Consider the following 22,542-nt stretch of genomic DNA (forward strand, 5'->3'; position numbering starts at 1 on the left):
GAGGTAGCTTTTTCACCTGTTTCTCATTCTCCTTGGACCACCAGGCTAGGTGGTGCAAGGTCTTCTCGTGTCCATGATAGAAGGTCAGGTGTGTTAAGACCTAGGTTTGGAACTGAAACACTGCAACTTTTCTGCCCTTAAACCATTGATCAAACAAGTCACACAGCCAAGTCCAAAGCCAAGGTGTGGGGTCATAGTGTCTCCCTACCATGAAGCCAAAGGGTGTGTACGTAGGAAGGACAGAAAGGGACCAGTCATTCATTCTACTGTAACACGTTGTCAGAACAAAGAATGTGTCAGTACCCAAATGAATCTGAATTCATATAGCATTCATGTTTCTGCCATGAATTTCTGCACTGGTTACTATATTGGGATATCATCTGGGTTTCCATGTAAGCAAGCTGTTGCAAATGGGCCTGAGAGATTACTTGCCAAATGACAGGGTTGCCCAGAACTTAGTGATCTTTCAGCTCTAGCATCCCATGATTTGCAGTTTGCAGAAGAAAACCGGGAGAACGTGAAAACCCAAAGAGAAGTGAGAGAGCATGTCTTAGGAACCTGCATCCTTCCATCCTGCTTCGACTTCTCAACTAAATTCTTAAGTCCTGGAGTGCAGGTATCACTGAAATCTGCCCCATGCCTGAAATAGATGGCCGTAGATGGTGACTCTGACAAACGTGAATTGACCTGAATCTGGGGAAAGTTTCTGGGTGAACAGAGCGCGCGGAGGATGCGCGGGTCATGCTGGAGGCGGGTCCCAACCAGATGTGCACGGCCCGCCCCGCCCTCCCTCGCTCACCCGGTCCAGCTTCATCCGCAAAGGAGCGTCGGCCAGGCTTGTCAGGGCGCCCCCAGCCCCTCCCCAGGCCTCGAGCGCCCCTGCCGCGGTGCCCGGCTTCCCCTCCCAGCCCGCAGGGACAGCACGCGGTAACTGCGAGTGGAGCAGAGGACCCGAGCGGCCGAGGAGAGAGGAGGCGGCGGCTCAGCTGCTACGGGGTCCGGTCGGCGCCCTCCCGAGGGGGCGCAGGAGGAGAAGGGAGGACCCGCGCGAGAATGCCTCTGCCCTGGAGCCTTGCGCTCCCGCTGCTGCTCCCCTGGGTGGCAGGTGGTTTCGGGAACGCGGCCAGGTGAGTGTCTGGCGATTGGCTTCCCCCCACCCCCGGCCTGAGCTCCCGCTTTGGGGCCCCACGTCTTTGCAGGCACCCCCGCGTGTATGGGTGTGAGTATGCACGTGTGCCTGTGCGCGCCGCGACGGGATTTAACCTGGATACCAGGCCTGGAGCGCCCACGGGCTTTCCTCCCTGCTCTCCTGTGGCGGGGCTTTGCACCTAGTTAGTTCCTTTTGCATCAGCTGTGCCCCCACCTGGCTGTTGCAGGTGGAGGGAGGCTCTGCGCGCAGACCCGTGGGTGCGTGCGGGCTTGGTGGTCTGCAGACCTGCTGTAGGGGCAGGTGTGTGAGGGTTGGACCAATATGCGTGTCGGTGGGTGGGTTCTGTATCTGTGCGATTTTGTGTTTTCCACTCTATTCACAGGACACCAAGTGCTTGTCAGTCGCTAGTTTTGCTGGGGAAGGAGGGAAAGAAACCGAGGACGATAAAGCATTTACTGTTCTTGGGCTGAGCCAGCCGGGCTGCTCTCCTCAACTGTTCTCTGATTAGGGTTGATGAACTGGAAAGGAAGGACGCGGTTGTCAGATGACAACCATTCTCATTCTTGCTATGGCAATGCAGACTAGGAAGCCGTTCCCCACTGCCCTTAAGCTTAGCTGAGACCTGAAACATTTTTTTCCAGAGATCGTCAAAGACGCTTAGTAAATGCACGCTTACATGGTGACTGTTGACCTGGCACTGTTCTAAGCACTTCAGGACTATTAACCTAACCAAAGCTCATAACGGCTCTGTGTGTAATGTACTATTATCATCATCTCCGTGTTGTAGAAGAGAAAAACGAGGCACAGAGAGGTGAAGTAATTTGCCTGAGGAAGCACAGCCAGTAAGAGATGGAGCCAGGGTGCAAACCTAGGTATTCTGGCCCAAAGTCTCTGTTCTTCACCAGGGCACTAGGGCAGACTTCCGGCAACGGAAGGTTTTCTGGTTCTCTGACTGTGTATGTCTTGCTTTCTACTTAGGTGTCCGCTAGAATATGGTTTTTCCACCGCAGCATTATTGGCCTTTTGGGCTGGGCTGGATAATTATTTGTTGGGGTGATGTGCTGCCCTGTGCATTGTAGGATATTTAGCAGCACCTGTGGCTTCTACCCACTAGATACTAGTAGCAACCTTGACCCCACCCCCAGCCCCTCTCCCCCCTCCCCCCCACCACCAAGTTGTGGTAACACAAAAAAGGTTTGGGATATTGCCCGAGGTCCCTGGAGGGCACAGTTGCTCCCAGCGGAGACTGCTGAACTATAGAAATTTTTCAGTGATAATTCCTGGGGAGGAGAGTAGGATAAGAGCTTTGGTTTGGTACAGGCTTCTTGAAGGTTTGCCTATCTTTGTTTGACTTACAGGAAAAAAATATTTCATCAGAGTTAGCCATGGTATTAAGAGATTTTGAAGTTCAAACAGAACAAACCTCAAACCAGGTTCTTAGAATGTATGATCACAAGTTTCAATTTCCTTTTCATGATAAAAATGTAAGCAGATAAAATTTGCTCATAATCACATTTTCCTTGAATGCTAGAGGTTCTTGCATTGCTAGAAAGCCCGCTTTAAAAAGACCAAATGCTATTTGGAGATGAGATTAATAGTTCTTTAGCAGCCAGCAAACTGACCTCCAGGAGCTTCACTTTCAAAGGACCACCAAATTAAATTAAAAGCCAAAAGCCCCTGGATAAACCAAAGCTTATTAAACTGGAGAATCCATGTCAGAATTCTGCAATTCTGCTGTTTTCAAGATGTGAACTATAGTTTCTTTGGATGATTATCAAGTTTATGAGCTGGTGTGTTTATTATTTGCTCAACATGCTTGGAAATATCAAGTGGTCAGCTCTTCAGGAATGTCCAGGACCCATGTTTAATCAGCTCTAGACTCCATATTATGGATAAGACACTGTTACAGAGAAGGCAAGGCACCCATTGCAGAAAACTGTGTCTACTGGTTATTTCCTGGGGTTTCACAACTTATAGGAAAAACTGTGGCTGCTGTATAGAGATTTCCAGTATAAGCATCAGTTCTTTTTAATTGAAACACTGCACTATGATTTTATAACCTAGAAAATTATGTGCTTCTTAAATGGTACTTAGTGCACAGTAGACAATCAACACTCATCAAATGAATAAATATTTAGCTGTATGCATGTACCTGCTCTTAAGCTTCAGAATTTGGCTTGCCTTATATTTTTTATGTCCTTTGGGTATTGGAACTATTTAGATACCCTAGACCTGTCCAATACAGCAAAGATGGTAACCAGGAGCCCCAAGTGGCTGTTGAATACCTGAAATATAGCCAGTCCAAGTTGAGATGTGCTGTAAAACGTATAAAATACACATCTAATTTTCAAGATGTAGTAGGAAGAAAAAGAACAGGAACTATCTCACTAATCATTTAGTATTGATTACATGTTGAAATGGTAATGTGGATATACTGCATTAGATAAAATCGTTATTAAAATTAATTGCTTCTGTTTCTTTCACATTTAAAAAATGTGGCTACTAGAAAACTTTAAATGGCATATATGTTTATTTCTATTGGACAGTGCTTGTCTAGAACATTTATTGATCTGAACTCCATCTTGAGTGTTCTAAGTCCTAACACTGGGATCTTTTTGTCTTGGGTACCTAAGATAAATATATTATTAACTTTGCTATTCTGGAGATTAACATTTGGAGCAACTCCTTACTTACAACATATTTCTGTTTTATATTTTCTCTCTACTGAATTCGAGTAAAAATAATGTGGGAGAGGAGGGAATGACTAGGTTCCTGCTGAGAGGCTTTACTTACAGAGACCACGTGCTATGTGGATAATTGATTCTTCTCAAAGCCCTGGTAGCAAAGTGCCACTGTAAAAATTGGCCACAAATTCCATGGCTTAAAACAACAGAAGTTTATTGTCTTACAGTTCTGAAGGCCGGAAGTCTATAATGAATCTTATGGGGCTAAGATTAAGGCATCGGCAGGACTGGTTTCTTCTGGAAGCTCCAGGGTAGGATCCATTTCTTGCTTCTTCCAGCTTCTAGAGGCCGCCAACAGTCCTTAGCTTGTGGTACAATCTCTTTTTCCTTTGTTACCTTGCCTTCTCTCTGATTCTTCCTTGTTTTCCTCCTCCTAAGAAGAACCTTTGTGAGTATATCAGGCCCACTTGGATAATTCAGGATAATCTTCTCGTTGCAAGATCCCTCACTTGATCACATCTGGAAAGTCCCTTTTGATATATAAGATAACATTTACAGGTTTCGAGGATTAGAATGTATACCTCTGTGGGGTGGGGGATGCATTATTCAGCCTTTCACAGGAAGCCTGAGCTGTAAGTCTGTTGTTCTTGTTTCTATGGACTAGATTTTATCTTTAAACATGATTTTAGTGATTTTTGAATGGTTGGTATATCATTTATTTCTTTATTCTTCAAACCGTAATTTGTGAGACTATATCAAAAACTAAAGAGCTGTGTGTTTCTAGGAAATAATAATCATCTAATTACAACTTAAAAATCATTTCTGGACAGTCTTATTTCATTAGTTAGTTTCACTGGCTTAGAAAGTGTTAAAGTCCTATTTATATGTAATTCATGAGTATAAATCAAGGTTATGTAAACATTACAATGAAAATAAGTATATTACCTAGTCTTCATAAATCAGATTGGCATTCAACAAATATTATTGAGGCCCTAGTGTCAACCATTTTCAATGTTATTTCAATCAATTCTCTCAACAACCCTAAGAAATGGGTATTGTGTTCATTTGATAGAGAAAGGAACAGAGAAACTTGAAGAAATTAGGTGATTTCCCATGAATTACATACGATTTTGTCTTCTGCTCTAAGACCAGTGTCATCCCACTATTCCAAATTTATTCCCTCAAAAAAGTGAATACAGAAAAGCTGACATTTTTACAAAGGACTTTCTTACAAATGATCATGAGTGATCCTGTTTAGCTTGACTCTAGTTCAGCACATTCAAGGGACATATGTAGAGTAAGTGCTCCATCCACCCAGTATCACCACTTTCCTTTCTAAGTTTACATTTTCTCAGAAGCAGACTCTGTGTGTAGTTTATTTGAGAGGTGACCCCAGGAAGTTCTGGTAGAGAAGTGGGGAAGTGGGACAGAGAAGGGAAAGAAGTGTAAAAATAAGTCACCACTCTGAGTCAATCCTGCTGGGGAATTCTAGGAGACAGTAGAACACAAGATCCTAGTTATCCCTCTTGAAGACAAGGGAGCCGGGGTGTTTGTAATCCCAACAGTCATTGGTTGAGGGCTTCTGGGGAAGGGGGTTCTGCCCTTTCAGGCTTCTGTGCACACAGGAAGAGCCGGCTCCGGCCAAGACAAAAAGTTCTCAGGAATCAGGAAATGAGGCTGGTCAGGTTCCACAATGCACCAACAACTATTTGCCACTGACCCAATAAAACAGGGAACTACCACTGATGAACTTGTGCTCCTGGTGACAAATTTCAGGACAAAAACTCCTCTGAGGACAGTAGGGGCAGGACATGCAGGTGTCCTGAGGTGATGTGGACTGAATTGTGTACTCCCTCAAGATTCGTATGTGAAGCCCTAACCCCGGTACCTCAGAATGTAATTACATTTGGAGATAAGGTCTTTAAAGGAGCAGTTAAATTAAAATAAGTTCATTATGGTGTGTCCTTATCCAATATGACTGCTGTCATAAAAAGAGGAGATTAGGGCCTTTCTCCCTCCCCAGCCATCTTGGTGGATGCTCTTGGCTGGGGGTCCTCCCACATCTAAGACAGGAAGATGGTGGCTGCAAAAAAGATTTTAAAAAATCACTGGAGTCAATCAACTGTAGGCTCCAACTCATTATGAAAAGTGAAAAGTATGGCCGGGCGTGGTGGCTCACACCTGTAATCCCAGCACTTTGGAAGGCCAAGGCGGGCAGATCATGAGGTCAGCTGGCTAACATGGTGAAACCCTGTCTCTACTAAAAAATGCAAAAAATTAGCTGGGCACGGTGGCAGGTACCTGTAGTCCCAGCTACTTGGGAGGCTGAGGCAGGAGAATGACGTGAACCCAGGAGGCAGAGCTTGCAGTGAGCCAAGATTGTGCCACTGCACTCCAGCCTGGGTGACAGAGCGAGACTCTGTCTCAAAAAAAAAAAAAAAAAAAAGTGAGAAATACATGCTGGAGTAGCTGGAGTACAAGAAGACTCTGAAGATGATCAGACAAGGCAAAGTGAAACTGGTCATCCTTGCCAACAATTGTGCAGCTTCGAGGAAATCTGAAATAGCATTATTACAGCATATTGGCCAAAACTGGTGTCCATCACTACAGTGGCAATAATAATAAATTGTGCACAGCATGCAGAAAATACCACATATACTGCACACTAGGTATCATTTACCCAGATGATTCTGATATCATTAGAAGCATGCCATAACAGACTGGTAAAAGGTAAACCATACAAAATTGTTCTTTAATAAAACTTGCCAAAGCTTATTTTAAAAAACCAAACAGGCTGGGCATGTTGGCTCATGCCTGTAATCCCAGCACTTTGGGAGACTGAGGCAGGCAGATCACCTAAGGTTGGGAGTTCGAGACCAGCCTGACCAACATGGAGAAACTCCATCTCTACTAAAAACACAAAATTAGCCAGGCGTGGTGGCGCATGCCTGTAATCCCAGCTACTTGGGAGGTTGAGGCAGGAGAATCACTTGAATCCAGGAGGCGGAGATTGCGGTGAGTCAAGAACATGTCATTCCACTCTAGCCTAGGCAACAAGAGCGAAATTCTGTCTCAAAAAACAAACAAACAAACCAAAAAGAGGAGATTAGGACACAGACACACACAGAGGAAAGACCATGTATGGACACAAAAGAAGACAGCCATCTACAAGCCAAGGACAGAGGCTTTGGGGGAAACCAACCCTACCAACACCTTGATCTTGGTCTTCCAGCCTCCAGAACTGTGAGAGAATAAATGTGTGTTGTTTAAGCCACCCAGTCTGTAGTACTTTGTTATGGCAGCACTAGCAAACTAATAACGTAAGGTACATTCAGAAAAGATAGAAACCGCATGGGATCAAAGAACAAAAGTCCACCTGATCTTTATTTTCAGTTCAATGCAAACTGAAAACCGGCCTCACAAGCTATTTGACATTGGGGGTTTTAAGCAGGAAATGTCAGAATATGGATAATGGGCTTGTAGCAGCCAATTAGCATGGCAACATTGCTTTTTGATCCTTCAGAATTGGCTGTAAGTGATAGAAAACTCAAATAACCTTGGCTTAAGCAAGATAGACATGTGTTTCTCTTTCACAAAGGTGTGAGTAGTTGAGCTGATATAGCTGGCTCTCCATGGAGTCAGGGACCCAGATGCTGCCATTTTATGGGTTCATCAGAAGGTCCTCCCCTTGTAGCCTAAGATGGCTTCTTGAGCTTCAGCAAACATGTCCAAACTTCAGCCGTGTTGGGCCGTTCTTGCATTGCTATAAATACCTGAGACTGGGTAATTTATAAAGAAAAGAGGTTTAATTGGCTCACTGTTCTGCAGGATTTACAGGAAGCATAGTGGCTTCTGCCTCTGGTGAGGCCTCAGGAAGCTTCCAATCATGGCGGAAAGTGAAGGAGGAGCAGGTGTCTCAGATGGCAAAAGCAGGAGCAAGGGCGGGGGAAGGTGCCACACACTTATACACTTTAAAACAACCAGATCTCATGAGAACTCACTACCATGAGGACAACACCAAGGTGATGGTGCTGAACCATTCATGAGAAATCCACCCTCATGATCCAGTCACCTCCTGCTGGGCCCCACCTCCAACTTTGGGGATTACATTTAAACCTGAGATTTGAGAGACAAATATCACATCTATATCACCAGCCAATAAGAGGAAATAAATGAAGAACATCATCCTCCCTTCACAGCCACATCCTGAAAGTGTTACACATGGCACTTCTGTTTATGTCCCATTGGCCAGAACTTAGTTCCATGGCCACATATTATTGAAGTGAAGGCTGGGAAATGTAGCCTATATTCTGAGTGGCTATGTAATGGGGGTCTTATTACTAAGAAAGAAGGGGAGAACAGAGATTGAGGTCCCACTGGCAATGTTGACCATGTGTAAATTACAGATCACATCTCCAATTATATAGATGAGTAAACTGAATTTCAAAAGAATAGATTGTTAAATGATTTGCCCAGAATCTCACATTGAACAAGTGACAAATTAAAAAGCCATGGTGTTTCCCAAGGATGATTAAGTCACTTTTCATGAAATGTTTTATCCAGAGAGATCAGTAGTACTTCTAGTTTCATCAGTTAACTTGCTGGGTCCCAGTGGGTAAGTTTTAATAACTGACCTGTTTTCAATGTGAAGGTCTTGTTTGTGAAAAAAAATTATTGAAAGTGTTAAAATTAATTCAGTTTAATGCAACATTAACTGAACAGTTGATGTGCCCAAACATTCTTCTGAATGCCAGAGATTCAAATCTACTGCCTCCCTCACCAGACAACTTCATAGGGCCATCAAAATGTCTTTCTTTCCTTTTTGGCCAGGGATGCCAGGGAAGAAGGATATAAGTCCAGGTTCTAGTCCAGTGCCTGGCACATAGTAGGTGTTGAATTAAAAGTTAGGTAAATCAATAAGTGACCAAGGAAGGGGGATGGAGAGGCAAATAATGTTATTTGTATATAAAGAGTAAGTGTGTATATATATATACACACACACACACACAGAGTACAGCATTTCAAAGAATGAATATATGTTTACATGCATATGTATAAACATATAAAACTATAAGTTTATATAGGGCATATATATATGTAAAAACATATAAAACATTCCACAGAATACAGATAAGAGACAAACTAAGTCCACATGAGAGAATCAGAGAAAACTGAATACAGTGGATGACACTTATACTGTTCTTATGGAGCAAATGTGAGCCCACCTGATATAACATGGGCATAGAAAGCAAACATTCCAATGCTTAATTCCCAGTAGGTATTGCATAAGAGTAAATGAATGGATGGATAGATACATACCTGCAAAAAGAATGCATAAGGAGGGCATCAGCCCAAGATACAGAAAATGGACTGGCCAGAATCTTAGACCATAAGCCCGGTGGCTGCCAAGAGGCAAAGAAGGCAGGCTGGAACCAGGCTGTGAGGAGCCCCGTACACTGAGCCAAGGAGTTTGGACTTGGTTCTGAGAGCAATAGCGAGCAAACAGGCCATTGCAGGCTCTGTGTTCTTTAAAGTTGACATGATCGTGACTAATTCATGCACAGAATTATGACATAATTGCACAGAATTATTAAGCTAATGAGTTATAGTTTAATTGGCAGCATTTTTCTTTTCTAATGTACATAATAATAGTATGCTTATAATCCATGATATCTCAGATTTAATGAATATAAGTACAAAATTAAAATACCAAAGCAACAAACATCAACAAAGTTCATCACCTTGCTCTTCAGCATACTCTTTGCTTGGTTTCTGGATACCACATTTATTAGTTATCTATTGCTACGCAACAGAATACTTCAAAATTTAGTGGCTCAAAGCAACATTTATTATTTCACACATTTTCTATGATTCAGGAATTCAGGAGCAGCTTAGCTAGATGGGGCTTGGGGGTTTTTTAAGACATTTTTTAGAGCAGTTTTAGATTCATAGCAAAAGGGCTTGGAGTTTTAAATTCTTATTTTAGGTTCAGGTACCTGTGCAGGTTTGTTATATAGATAAATTCATGTCATGGGGGGTGGTTTTACAGATTATTTTGTGACCCAGGTACTAACCCTAGTATCCAATAGGTATTTTTTCTGATCCTCTCCCTCCTCCTACCCTCCACTCTCAAATAGACCCTGGTGTCTGTTGTTCCCCTCTTTGTGCCCATTGATTCTCATTATTTAGCTTCCACTTATAAGTGAGAACATGCGGTATTTGGTTTTCTGTTCCTGCATGAGTTTGCTAAGTATAATGGCCTCCAGCTCCACCCATGTTCTTGCAAAGGACATGATCTCATTCTTTTTATGGCTGCATAGTATTCCATGGTGAATGTGTACCATAGTTTCTCTATCCAGTCTATGACTGATGGGTATTTAGGTTGATTCCATGTCTTTGCTATTGTGAATAGTGCTGCAATGAACATTGTGTGCATATGTCTTGATGGTACAATGATTTATATTCCCTTGGGTATATACCCAGAAATGGGATTGCTGGGTCAAATAGTCGTTCTGTTTTTAGTTCTTTGAGGAATCGCCACACTGCTTGGGCTTGGAGTTTTTCACAAGGTTGCAATCAAGTTGTTGATCAATGCTATAGTCATCTGACATCTTGACTCTGGCTGGAGGATCTGCTTCCAAGATGGTATACTCACATGGCTGTTGGCAGAAGGCCTCAGCTTCTCTCTATGTGGACCTGTCCATAGGGCTGTTTGAATGTTCTCACAACTGTTAGCTGACTTCCCCCATAGTGACTAATCCAAGAGAGAGAACAAGGAGGAAGCTACAATGCCTTCTGTGTCCCAATTTCGGAAGTTACCCCGATCACTCCCACAGTATTCTTTGTTAGATGTCAGTCACTAAGTACAACCCCACATAAAAGGAGGGGAATTAAACTTCACCTTTTGAAAGGATAAGCATCAGATAATTTATGGACATATTTTAAAATCATCACAGCATACAGCACATTCTGGTTTGCCTTCATCCACACCGGTTACTCTTCTGTTCTTCAACAGGATTTAAAGTGCTGTATTTCCACAGAGATTAATCTCTGACCCTATTTTCTTTCTTATTTATGCTCTCCAGGTTATCTTCCCAGTCCTAGCACTTTCAATGCCATCTATATATGTATTCACATCTTCAAAATGTGAATCTCAAGCCCCAGCCTCTTTCTGCTGCATTCTTGACCTATTCATTGAGATGTCTCACTGAGCCTAAGACATCCAAAACTGAACTCTTGATCATTATTCAGAACTTGCTTCTCTCCACTTCACTCTTTCTCCCCACCCCAGAACAAACAGCATCCAAACTTGCTCAAGCCAAAAACTGGGGTATCATTGCTGACAGGTGGGGCTCTTCCTCCCCACTTGTATTACATCTGCTACTAAGTCCTATTACAAACCATGTCTCAAGTCCATCTCCTTCTATCCCCACTCTCTGCCCCTGCCTACCATCATCCAGCTACACCACTATTATCTCTCACCTGAACCACCACAATAGCTTCCTTTTACTTTTTCTTTTGCTCCCTCTAGTCCATGCTCCAAAGTGTTCCTCTTAACATTTAAATTAGACCATGTCAGCCCTCTTCTTAAAACTTTTCAGTGACTTCGCACCAGATTAAGAATAAAATTCATTCTACTTAAAATGACATAAATGGCTCTGCTTGATCTAGACTTTGACTACTTTTCTAACTCCATCTTCCATCTTATATCATTCTCCCCCATGCTTACTATGAATGAATGAATGAGATGGAGAATAAATGTAGCTGTCTTGATAACACTTGCTTTATTGACTGCCTTCCCTTCCTAGTCTCACTTCCCCACTCCTTTATCAGCATTTCCTTCACCTCCTAAGTAAACCACTTCCATGCAAATTCTTGTCTTATGGTCTGCTTCTGGGGTAGCCAAAACCAAGACACTCCCCATCCCCAATCTCCACATAACTCCTGAGCTTAGAAGATAAATGAGAGAAATAGAGGAAGCAATGGAAAGTTCCAACTTTTGCCTGAAGTTTACTACTATCCCTACCAGTCATGGCATTATAAATTTGAAGACACATCAGCACACACTAGTATAGAAGAGCTTTATAACCCAGGCAAGTTTTTTACTGGACACATAAGCCCCTACACATCTGGGAAAGTGAGATGTCTTGGGGTATCCCTGGGCCCACTGGACTTGTACTCTGTTTCCTGAAGGTAGATGAGAACCCAGACTTAATTTTAACTGGCTAGGTACAATGAACTTGCCATACTGGGAGCTATGATAAAAACAAAACAAAAATCAAAACCACCACCAACAAAAATCTTCATGGCTGGACCTTGTCATCCCTATTTAGAAAATCTTTTATTACATTTGTGTGGCAATATTTAAATGTATTTAAACATCGGCAAAAGAAGTTTAATTTCTCAATTTGTCTTGGAGAATATCATGAAGTTTCCTGGAACCTGACCATAAACAAACATACTAAGAATTCTGGCATAGTATATTTTTGCAGAAAATAAGGAATCCTGTGAAGAAATACTACACTACTTACACAATCCCTGGAATGTTTTTAAATTAACTTCAGCTGTGGAGATGGTGATTTTCTGATTAATTTGATCAATGTAGACAGCAAGCTGTGTAAGGCATTAAAGAAACTGGGCAAATCAGCATTTAGCTCAGACTCCCACAGCTCAGGGCTTCTACTCCACAGAGACTTCTTCACCTATATTAGCATTTCCCTGTCTCAAGACTCAGTTCCCTGAGCCTCATGTGTGCAAAATATTGTTTAGAAGAGACAGAGAGAGAGGGAGTGAGTGAGAGAGAAGCTGGCCAGTCCATCTAGACCTTCCAAGGTGGCAGAGGATGTTGATGGGATTAGTACAGTCCAAAATTAGATTTTTTTTTTTTTTTTTTGAGATGGAGTCTCGCTCTGTCACCCAGACTGGAGTACAGTGGTGAGATCTTGGCTCACTGTGAGCTCCGCCTCCCGAGTTCACACCATTCTCCTACCTCAGCCTCCCAAGTAGCTGGGACTACAGGCGCCTGCCACCACGCCTGGCTAACTTTTTGTATTTTTAGTAGAGATGGGGTTTCACCATGTTGGCCAGGATGATCTCGATCTCCTGACCTCATTATCCACCTGCCTCGGCCTCCCAAAGTGCTGGGATTACAGGCGTGAGCCATTACACCTGGCTAAGTTGATTCTTAAACAACAATTACTTCCGTTTTTTAACAAATGAGACTGATATAGATTTGATGGCAAATCTCCTATATCTTTCAACAGAACTATAAAACTAAGATGCTTTTGTGACTGGGAAGGGAATTCCTTACAGTGGATAAGAAATCTTAATTTATTAACAAAGTTAATAAATTTTTGATGGCCCAAGTGTTAGTCATTAACATTTGGGGGAGATTTATAAGTGACACTTCACACAACATCAGAAACAATGATTTGGGAGAAATTAATACACCTCAGATTTCTCAGTTTCACCTTTTCACCTGAAAGCAGGCATGTGAAAGAAATAAAGACTGAGAAAAATGAGGATTTCTCTGGATAGTTGTGGTAATGTGTAAACAGTATATGAATTTTATCTTTTGGTAGCTTTCTCCTGTTAGTTAATCCTGGGCAGTATTCTTTGCAATCCCAAGTAATTTACTTTGACTGGTACATATGAAGTGGGTTTGACCACCTGTACCAAGCACTCTCGGCTGGTTTCTGATTAGGCTTTTTAAAAATATCAGATTTCAACAAATTTCAATTTGGTTTCGTGTGATTTCACATCTAACTGTTTCAGAAATCTTGTTCAAGCTTAGTGAGCTCATCCTACTTCTAAGGAGGCTGTTTTGTGTATTACAAAATTTTTGATATTTCCAACCGCTTAAAATCCACCTGTCACTGTCTGGAGCCTGCAGGAGGGACACAGGCCTTTTTCTTTAGACCCCCTGCTGTTTCCCTGCTCCTTCTTAATCCCACCATTCCCCTGCTGCCCTTCTGACTCCTCTGCTTCTAACACACACCATGATCTACACTCAAATTTTGAGGCCACCAACTCCTCATGTTCTTAACGGTGCTGTCCTTGGCACAGGCTATTTTTTCTGCCTGGAAAACCTTCCCCACCACACAGCCTCCTCCCACTTCTCCAGGCAAAGTTCCATTCATATTGAGCCCCATTTCCTCCAGAACACCACTCACCTACCATCCCAATGTACTAACTTCCATATCTCCCCCTAGCTCCTGAGAACTTGCCCCTTTGGTAGGGTCATATGTTGGAGTATAATGGGGCTTCTCTCATATACCTCCTATAGTCTCAGTGCCTAGTACAGTGTCTGATGTGTGTAGTTACTTAATAAATTTTGGGTAGACAAATGGATAAATGAGTAGGTGAATAGTTTGGTGAAGTGTGTTCCCCTCTGATTTCTAATACCAATGAAATCCTCAGTTTTTCTTGGCCTTAGTTTCTTCATGCACAAAATGATAGGTTGGAACCAGATGATATCTAAGGTAACTTTCTTTAAGGTGAAATTCTATGATAATCTCCCCTTACAGTGAAAATTTATTCCTACAAACATAAAAAAGAAAAGTCACATGGAACCTGTGGCAGCTATGAGGATGCGCCTCGCAGACATCCAACTGCAGGGAGCATAATTGACCCAGGGTCCCAACTACTCTACTCTTGGAAATCCAGCACCACTTTTAAGTGAGGCTGCAACTCCCACAGGCTGCTCCCACCAATGACTGAGCATGGCAGGGATACTAAGGCAGGTCCTTCTGTGGGAAACATGGCTCTCCTCTGAAGGTCAACACATCTGATGATAATAATCCTACTACTACTAATAATAAAAGCAATCAATTAGGGAGCATTTACTGTGTTAGTCACCATTCAAAGCCCTTTTCATATATTTAATGATTTCATTATCACGAATACCCTTAAGGTAAATACTGTTGTTTTCCCTGTTTTAGAAAAGAGATAGCTAATGCATAGAAAGAGAAAGTAACTCGCTGAAGGTCAGAGTTAATATATAGTAGAGCCAGAATTCAAATCCAGGAAGGAGACCATAGTCCTGACCAACATGTTATGCAGCCTCTCAACATTCAGAGTTGATCTCACTCTTTTACTAGAAAAACTCTCCTCATTTGGCTTTCCTGACAATGTACTAACCTGGTGTTCCTCTGAGCATTGCCTGGGCCTCTTTCTGGACCTTCCTGCTCTTTGGTCCATCTCTTACATGCTAGTGTCCTTGGGACTGTGCCCTAAGCCTCCTTCTTTTCTTACACTGCATCCACTTCTGTAGAATCAGTTACCATCTACCTGCAGATGATTCCCAAATATAGTTCTGCTTCCTGAACTCTTCACCCAAATATCCAACATCCTACTCAACATCTCTTCTAGGTTGTCCGTCTAATGAGTACTCAAAATCAGCATGTGCCAAAGAGAATTCATCATCTATCCTATTCCTGAACATGTTCCTCCACCTGTATTCCTCATTCCAGAAATACAGGCTACTCAATGGTGCATCCCTCTGACACTCTATATCCAATTGACTAGGATATAAGCTCCACAAGGACAGAAATCTTATTTCCCTTTTGTTTGCTGATGAACTTCTGGAAACTAGCCCAGTGTCTGATACATTATAGGCACTCAATAAATACTTGTTGAATGAATGAATTGACTCTAATCCATTACCAAATCTTTCGGTCCCACTTTGATGCCATTCATTTCTCCTTACCTCCACTGCTACTGCTGCAGTCCAAGCAACCAGAATCTGTCTTCTGAGCCAACTGGTATCTTTTCTTCCGTTCTGTCTCCCTCCAGTCTATCTTCCAGACTGCTTCGTGGTAATATTTTTCAAAAGAAAAACCTTATCAAATAACATTCCTACTTAAAACCCTTCAATGCTGTTCTATTGCCATTGAGATGTAAAACCCAAAGCCCTAACTTGATTCACAAGACCCTCTGTGATGTAGCCTCTGCCCACCTCTTGGGGCTCATCTTTCGCAAGCTTACTTCTCCCTGCCTTTATTCTAATCCTCTGGTCATCTACTCATTCCTCAAGCACAAGCATGGTGTCTTTTACCTCTTAGTCTGCACTCATTCTATTCCCTTTGCCTGTAATATTCTTTCACTTTATGTGGTTGAACCCTGTTTGTCTTAAGTCTAATTTAAAGTTTGCACCTTCAAAGGGAACATCTGGGACCCCTTAGACTGGATTATGTTTCTTTGATTTAAGCTTCTGTAATAGACTGAATATATTGAGTGCCTCTGTTACCCTGAACCCCTTGACTAAAAGTTCATGAGTAGGAGACCCTCTATGCCAGGATTATAAGTGAATCCTCAGCACCTAGCACTATACTCCATACATATTAATGCCCTATTGAGGATTATACTGATTTTTTTTTTGGCATCAGGAAATAGGTAAGATCCTTCCTATTGTGATTGGGGAGCATATTGCTTGCAAACCTGCAGTCAAGAAGTTGACAGATCATCTCTAAGATTTTGTTGCTACATTGAATTCTAATTAAATGAACCCCACATTTCTTATAAAAACATGAAATTAAAATTCCAAAGGCAGAATTTCCCCCTATACAGCTTTTCTTTCATCATGTTTTCTTTTGAAATCCAACTCAAATGTCACCTACCCTGGACATTTTCCTCCTCTTTCCCAGGCAAGGTTAGTTCCTCTCTCCATTCTGCTCCCCCAGGCATCAGCTTCATGTTGTTAAAGGAAGAGGTGAAAGCAAATTGTAGTGCTTTATCAAGGTTTGTCACAGACGTGTGTGGTTAAGAAATGGACTTACTGTGTATCTATGTGGAAGGGTTTTTTTTTACCAAGGTGTGGGGACACTTGTTTTTATCGACAAATTTCAATCCTGTGTTCAAATCTTAAAAACATCAAAACAAATAACCCAATTAAAAAATGGGCAAAGGACCTGAATAGACATTTATCCAAAGAAGATATATAAATGGTCTATAAACACATGAAAGACACTTAATATCATTAGCCATCAGGGAAATGCACATCAAAACAAGATGCTACTTCTCAAGCATTAGGATGACTAGAGTTTTTAAAAATGAACAATAATAAGTGCTGGTGAGGATGTGGAGAAATTGGAACTCTCATATATTGCTGGTGGGAGTAAAATGATGTAGCCATGTTGGAAAACGGTCAGGCAGTTCTTCAGTAAGTTAAACATACAACTATCACGTGTCTTAGTCAGTTCAGGCTGCTATAACAGATTACCAGAGGTTGGGTGGCTTATAAACAATAGAAATGTATTTCTCTCAGTTCTGAAGGCTGGAATTCTAAGACCAGGGTGTCAGCATGGTCAGGTTCTGGTGAGGGCACTCTTTTGGGTTGCAGCCTGTCAACTTCTCAAGCTCTCTAGCCTTTTCTTATTAGCGCACTAATCCCATTCATAAAGGCTCCACCCCCATGACCTAATTACCTCCCAAAGACCCCACCACCAAATACCATCACATTGGGATTAGGGTTTCAATATATGAATTTTGGAGGACACAAACATTCTGTCCATTGCACCATATGGCCCAACGATTCCACTCCTGGGTATACATCCAAGAGAAATTAAAACATATGTCCACACAAAAACTTGTGCACCAATGTTCATAGCAACATTATTCATGATGACCAAAAGGTAGAAACAACTTAAATGTCCATCATCTGATGAGTGGATAAATAAAATGTGGTATATCCATATTATGGAATATTATTCAGCAATAAAAAGAAATACAGTACTGTTACAAGCTACAACATGAATCAAACTTGAAAACATGCTAAGTTAAAGAAGCCAGATGCAGAAGGCTACATATTATGTGATTCCATTTATATGAAATATCCGGAATAGGCAAATCCAGAGACAAAAAGCAGATTTGTGGTTGCCAGGGGATGAAGGGAGGAGTTAGTTAAGATTAACTGATCATAGGTATAGGGTTTATTTTTGGGGTGATGGAAATATTCTGGCACTAAACAGAAGTGATGAGTGCATAACATAGTGAAAATACTAAAAACCACTGAAGTGTATAGTTTAAGATGGTGAATTTTATGTTATATAAATTATATCTCAATTTTTAAAATACTAAAATAAAAAAATTATTAAGGGCATCACTGTATTTGGACTGGCACTTTTTTTTTTCTTATAACAGCATATTGTATACCTTTTTTTTCCCCTTTTTTAAAATTATACTTTAAGTTCTAGGGTACATGTGCACAATGTGCAGGTTTGTTACATATGTATACATGTGGACTGGCACTTATTTACTCAGCATACTTTATGGTTAGTCACCCATAGTTTCTTCTTTTTTACTGATACAAAATATTTTATATATTTATGGGGTACATGTGAGTGTTACATGCATAGACTATATCATGATCCAGTTGTGGTACTTGGAGTATCCATCAAATACTCAATTACCTTGAGTATTTACCATTTCTATGTGTTGGTAACATTTCACGTCCTCTCTTCCAGCTACTTGGAAATATACAATACATTGTTGCTAACTGTAATCACCCTACTGTGCTATAGAATATTGGAGTTTATCATAGGTTCTTTGGAAACTGTTAATTAGGCGCAGACTGGGTCAAGATTGTGGTATCCCTTGCAGAATTGTTAGGAATATATAAATTAGATTAGACAAATGGCTGCATTATTTCTTAGTCAGAACTCTTTATCAGAGCATTTTAATAATATTTAGCATGCTATCCTATACTTGAATGCATATGTTTCCAATAGACTGTGAACTTAAGAGTGCAAAGACCAGGCCCTTTTCATCACTGTACTCTATGTGCCTGAGACAGTAGTTAGAACATAGCAAGTGCACAATAAATGTTTTGCTTTAAAGTACTACTACTTAATGAAAGAAAAGTTTACCTTCCAGGAGACATTTGGCAATGTCTGGAGACATTTTTGATTGTCAGAACTAGACGGGTGTGTGCTACTGGCATCTGTAGATAAAGACCATTGTTAAATATCCTACAATGCACAGGACAACTCCCAACAACAAACAATGATCTGGCCCCAAATATCAGTTGTGTAGAAGTTGAGAAGCCCTGTTCTAAATGTTTGAGTGACTTATGAATCCCTAAAATTAATTCCATTAAAAAATGAAAAAAAGTCCCCTTCAAGAAAAAGTAAATGTTAAAATCATCCTTGCATTTGGTGCTCTCAGTAAATGAAATGTCTCAGACCATATCTTTATAACTCTTAACTGAGTAATAAAATTTGTGGGAGAGGCAGACCATGAGGGAAATCTACAAGGTTATTAAACTTCCCGACTTTGACTTACATATTATTAACTTGCATAAAGTTCAGTTCTGTAGCAGAAAGCACATGGTAAAATGTGCATTCCTTTGTCTGTTAAAGAGCCCAGGAAACATTTTTACAGTGTATTTAATATGTGTAAGGAAATCATCACAGCCCTCCACTAAATATACAATGCAAGTATTTTCCTTCGAAGTCTGGTAGCAACCCTGTCCAATACCAGGGCCGTAAGTAGGTAAACATGCAGTGAACTTCATCCATGGCGGCACTACTTGGGGGCACTTGGTAGGGGGCAGGGGGCTCACCTTTTTCAGGCATCTAGATCAGGCAAGCTACAGCTTGCGGGCCAAAGCTAGGTGATCCCTCTTTGTAAACAGCCCATGAGCAAAGAACAGTTTTTACATTTTTAAATGTTCAAAGATGGAACAAAAGGAGAATACTATATCATGACACAGGAAAATTACATGCTATTCAAATTTCAGTGTCATAAATAAAGTTTTATTGGAACACAATCATACCCATCTGTTTACTATTGCCTATGGCTGCTTTTGTACTTGGACAGATATCTTATGGCCCTACAAAGCCTAAAATACTTATCATCTGGCTTTTTACAGAAAATATTTGCCGATCTCTGCTCTAAAATTAAGCAGTTTAGCAAATTGGGTTTCCAGGAGGTCATGTGGAATGGGAACGAGCCCTGGGCTAGAATTCCCAACACCCAGCTCTGCTGGGGATGTGACTCCACTCCGTTGGACTGGCGTTTCCTCCTCTGTAACATGAGAGGGCTTTGCTGAACGAGCCCTTCCAGCTCTTAATCATCTATAGTGTGTGTTGATTCCTGTCTATTCAATGGTTCCCAGGTGCCAGTGGGGTAAAAGTGCAGAGCTCTGGTCTGGGACAAAGCCACAGGACCAGAAAGTCACTGAAATAGACAAAGAACTGGATAGTTGCTGTGCGTATACAGAGCAGATCTGAAAAGTGGCACTCTACAAGGTTCAAAAACATACATTTTGGACATCTTCATGTGCCCTAGTTTTATAGATTATGTAACCAAATTCTTTTAACTGTGAGGAAGAAGGAAATGGTTGAAACTAATTATTGAGGAAGGCTGGCAACCCCAAAATTCAGGTTTTCAAAATCTAATTTAGCACTTACTGCGGGTTCGTTGAAATTAACCAGGTAATTGACATCTCTGGTTCTTTCAGTAGTAGGGAAGAGTTTCTGTTGTCTTTTCTATTTTCTCAATACTAACATATAGTTCTTTATCTGCAGTGCCAGGCATCACGGGTTGTTAGCATCGGCACATCAGCCTGGGGTCTGTCACTATGGAACTAGACTAGCCTGCTGCTACGGCTGGAGAAGAAACAGCAAGGGAGTCTGTGAAGGTAATTTTGTAAAAACTCAGACCCTGCACTTGGATCAGGGCCCTTAGGTTTTTATCTGTCACACCATGAACTGCCACAAAATTGCCAGTGGATCTCTTAGGCAAGGACATGCATAACTACCAATAACCAAGGTCTGGGTTCCTATGAGATCTCTTCCCAGACAAAATGTGGCTGATGCCATCATACTTGGCATGATTTATTTTAGAAGACTGTCTTGTCAATTATTTTTGTGATTATCTTAGTGAGTATGACTGGGTTGTTTGTTTTTGGTTTTCTTTTTAATCTAAAGGAACTAAGATGGGCAAAAGCAGGCCAGTAAATTCCTCCTCTAATTATAGTTTAAGTGATTTCCAATGAAATACACTTTTTAATTATTAATCATCCAACTAGTAGGCTTCAGCCACAAAACAAGTACGCCTTTTAGCTTATAGATTTGTTACTCACATTTTTAAAATCCATACTGCCAATTTCTAAATGTTTTGAAAGTACACATGCATATATGCAAAGATTTTAAGTATTTTGCTGATTTTTTGTACATTGCAAACCAAGGAACCATAATTTGCCTTGGACATTGTTTCTCAGACTATGTATTAGGAACTCCAAGAGAGGTCTCTGACCATTTCAAGGAGGTTGGGGAGGGCAGAGATGAGCATAAAGTTTTTGCCTTTTTTTTTTTTTTTATGACTTTCCATAACGACCAACACTGGCAGTGTAGTGGAACAAAATCCACATTCCTCCTAACTGACTGTCTCACCAGGGGTGTATTCCTTCAGGGCAGGAGTCTACTCTCACTGTCCCTGTGTCCTTCAGTAGGTAGCATGTGCCTCATCCTAAGTTCTTTATCTATTAAATGGGATAACAACACAATTGCAGGTCCCATAAAAGTACTAACATGTTAGTTATTTTAGGAATAACAATGCTACCTTCTTTTTGCTGGTCTATTCCTGCCCCAACCTCCTTCTCTCTGGCTGGTTAAAAAATATCTGGATTGACCATAAGTGGGGTCAGAACTTGATAATATCCAAAATCTATAAAACAATAGAAAACATTGATACTGTTCCCACATGTTCCATATTATGTAAAACCTTCTGTCATCATAGTTTGCTTGTGACAAGATGACAAGAGCATAAAAATACTAGACAAAAACAAAGATCATCATTGCCCACTTAGATAAAGGAAGTTAGAATATCCTCCTGGGACTTGTGTCAATTAAAAGAGTGGGTCCCCATCCTGATTGGATTGATAGTGTCACGATCAAGGACATTGAGAACCAGACTGACCTGGGTGATCTTGGGCAAGCTAGCTAAGGTAAGCTAGCTAAGGCTCAATTTCCTCCTCTGCAACATGATGAGAGCAATACCTACCTCTGAGGGTAAGGAGTTTATGCATTAAAGGGTGAGTTCATTACCTGTCATGCATAGAAAATACCTCATAAATTACCATTCCTTCAGGAAGGACCAATAATTCTTATCACAAACTTCTCTTCATTAAAGCACCAGGTGATGGGGGGATTAAATGTGGCTTTATTCTTTTTCTAGACACAACATAACACATTTTTATTTGAAGTCAGTCAGGTGGAAAGGGGCAAAAACCACGTGAAACACATGATTTAGAATCTCTCTTACAGTTGCACGAACATCAGTGTCTACTGCCATAAAACTTGTAAGACCCAGCATGTCGCTGGTGAATAAATGAAGGCAAGGTTTGACTTTCAGGAAGGGCTTTTCTGTAACTGCATAAGAGCAATTTGGCCATGACGCATGCAGCCAATCACATTCTCAATGCTTTCAGGGACTGTATAATACCACAGGCATAAAATAATTTAAAGCAAGATGTTAAAACAGCAAGTGCAGAGGGTTCAAGCAAAATGCTCACTATGTAAGTTTTGCAAGCTGAAGAGACAGTCAGCACACCTACTGCTCCAGTCAAATGTTCAGGTCTTAAATTGCAGTGATTTTTAGATCTAAAATGTGTATCATGTTTTATCCAATTTGCATGGTCCTTCTTGATGGTAAAGTCATATGTTTCTTGAAGCATCAAATAACAGGGTAGTTATTCCCTGATTGCTG

At 41.2% G+C, this 22,542-nt stretch overlaps 1 protein-coding gene and 1 pseudogene across 3 annotated transcripts in view; both read left to right on the plus strand.

Moving 5' to 3' along the window:
* The first annotated feature begins 482 nt into the window (after positions 1–482).
* Positions 483–22,542, plus strand: part of EGFL6 (EGF like domain multiple 6) — a 64,828-nt gene continuing 42,768 nt past the window's right edge. For all 3 annotated transcript variants that reach the window (XM_015126983.3, XM_015126984.3, XM_028841961.2), the window contains exons 1-2: positions 483–1,127; positions 20,361–20,473. In XM_015126983.3, the coding sequence (XP_014982469.2) occupies positions 742–1,127; positions 20,361–20,473 (499 nt within the window). In that variant the 5' untranslated portion in view covers positions 483–741. The remainder of the gene's footprint in view (positions 1,128–20,360; positions 20,474–22,542) is intronic.
* On the plus strand, positions 5,911–6,568 carry LOC100424509 (large ribosomal subunit protein eL30-like; annotated as a pseudogene).

This window comes from Macaca mulatta, chromosome X, assembly GCF_049350105.2.
Source record: "Macaca mulatta isolate MMU2019108-1 chromosome X, T2T-MMU8v2.0, whole genome shotgun sequence".
Lineage (NCBI taxonomy): Eukaryota > Metazoa > Chordata > Mammalia > Primates > Cercopithecidae > Macaca > Macaca mulatta.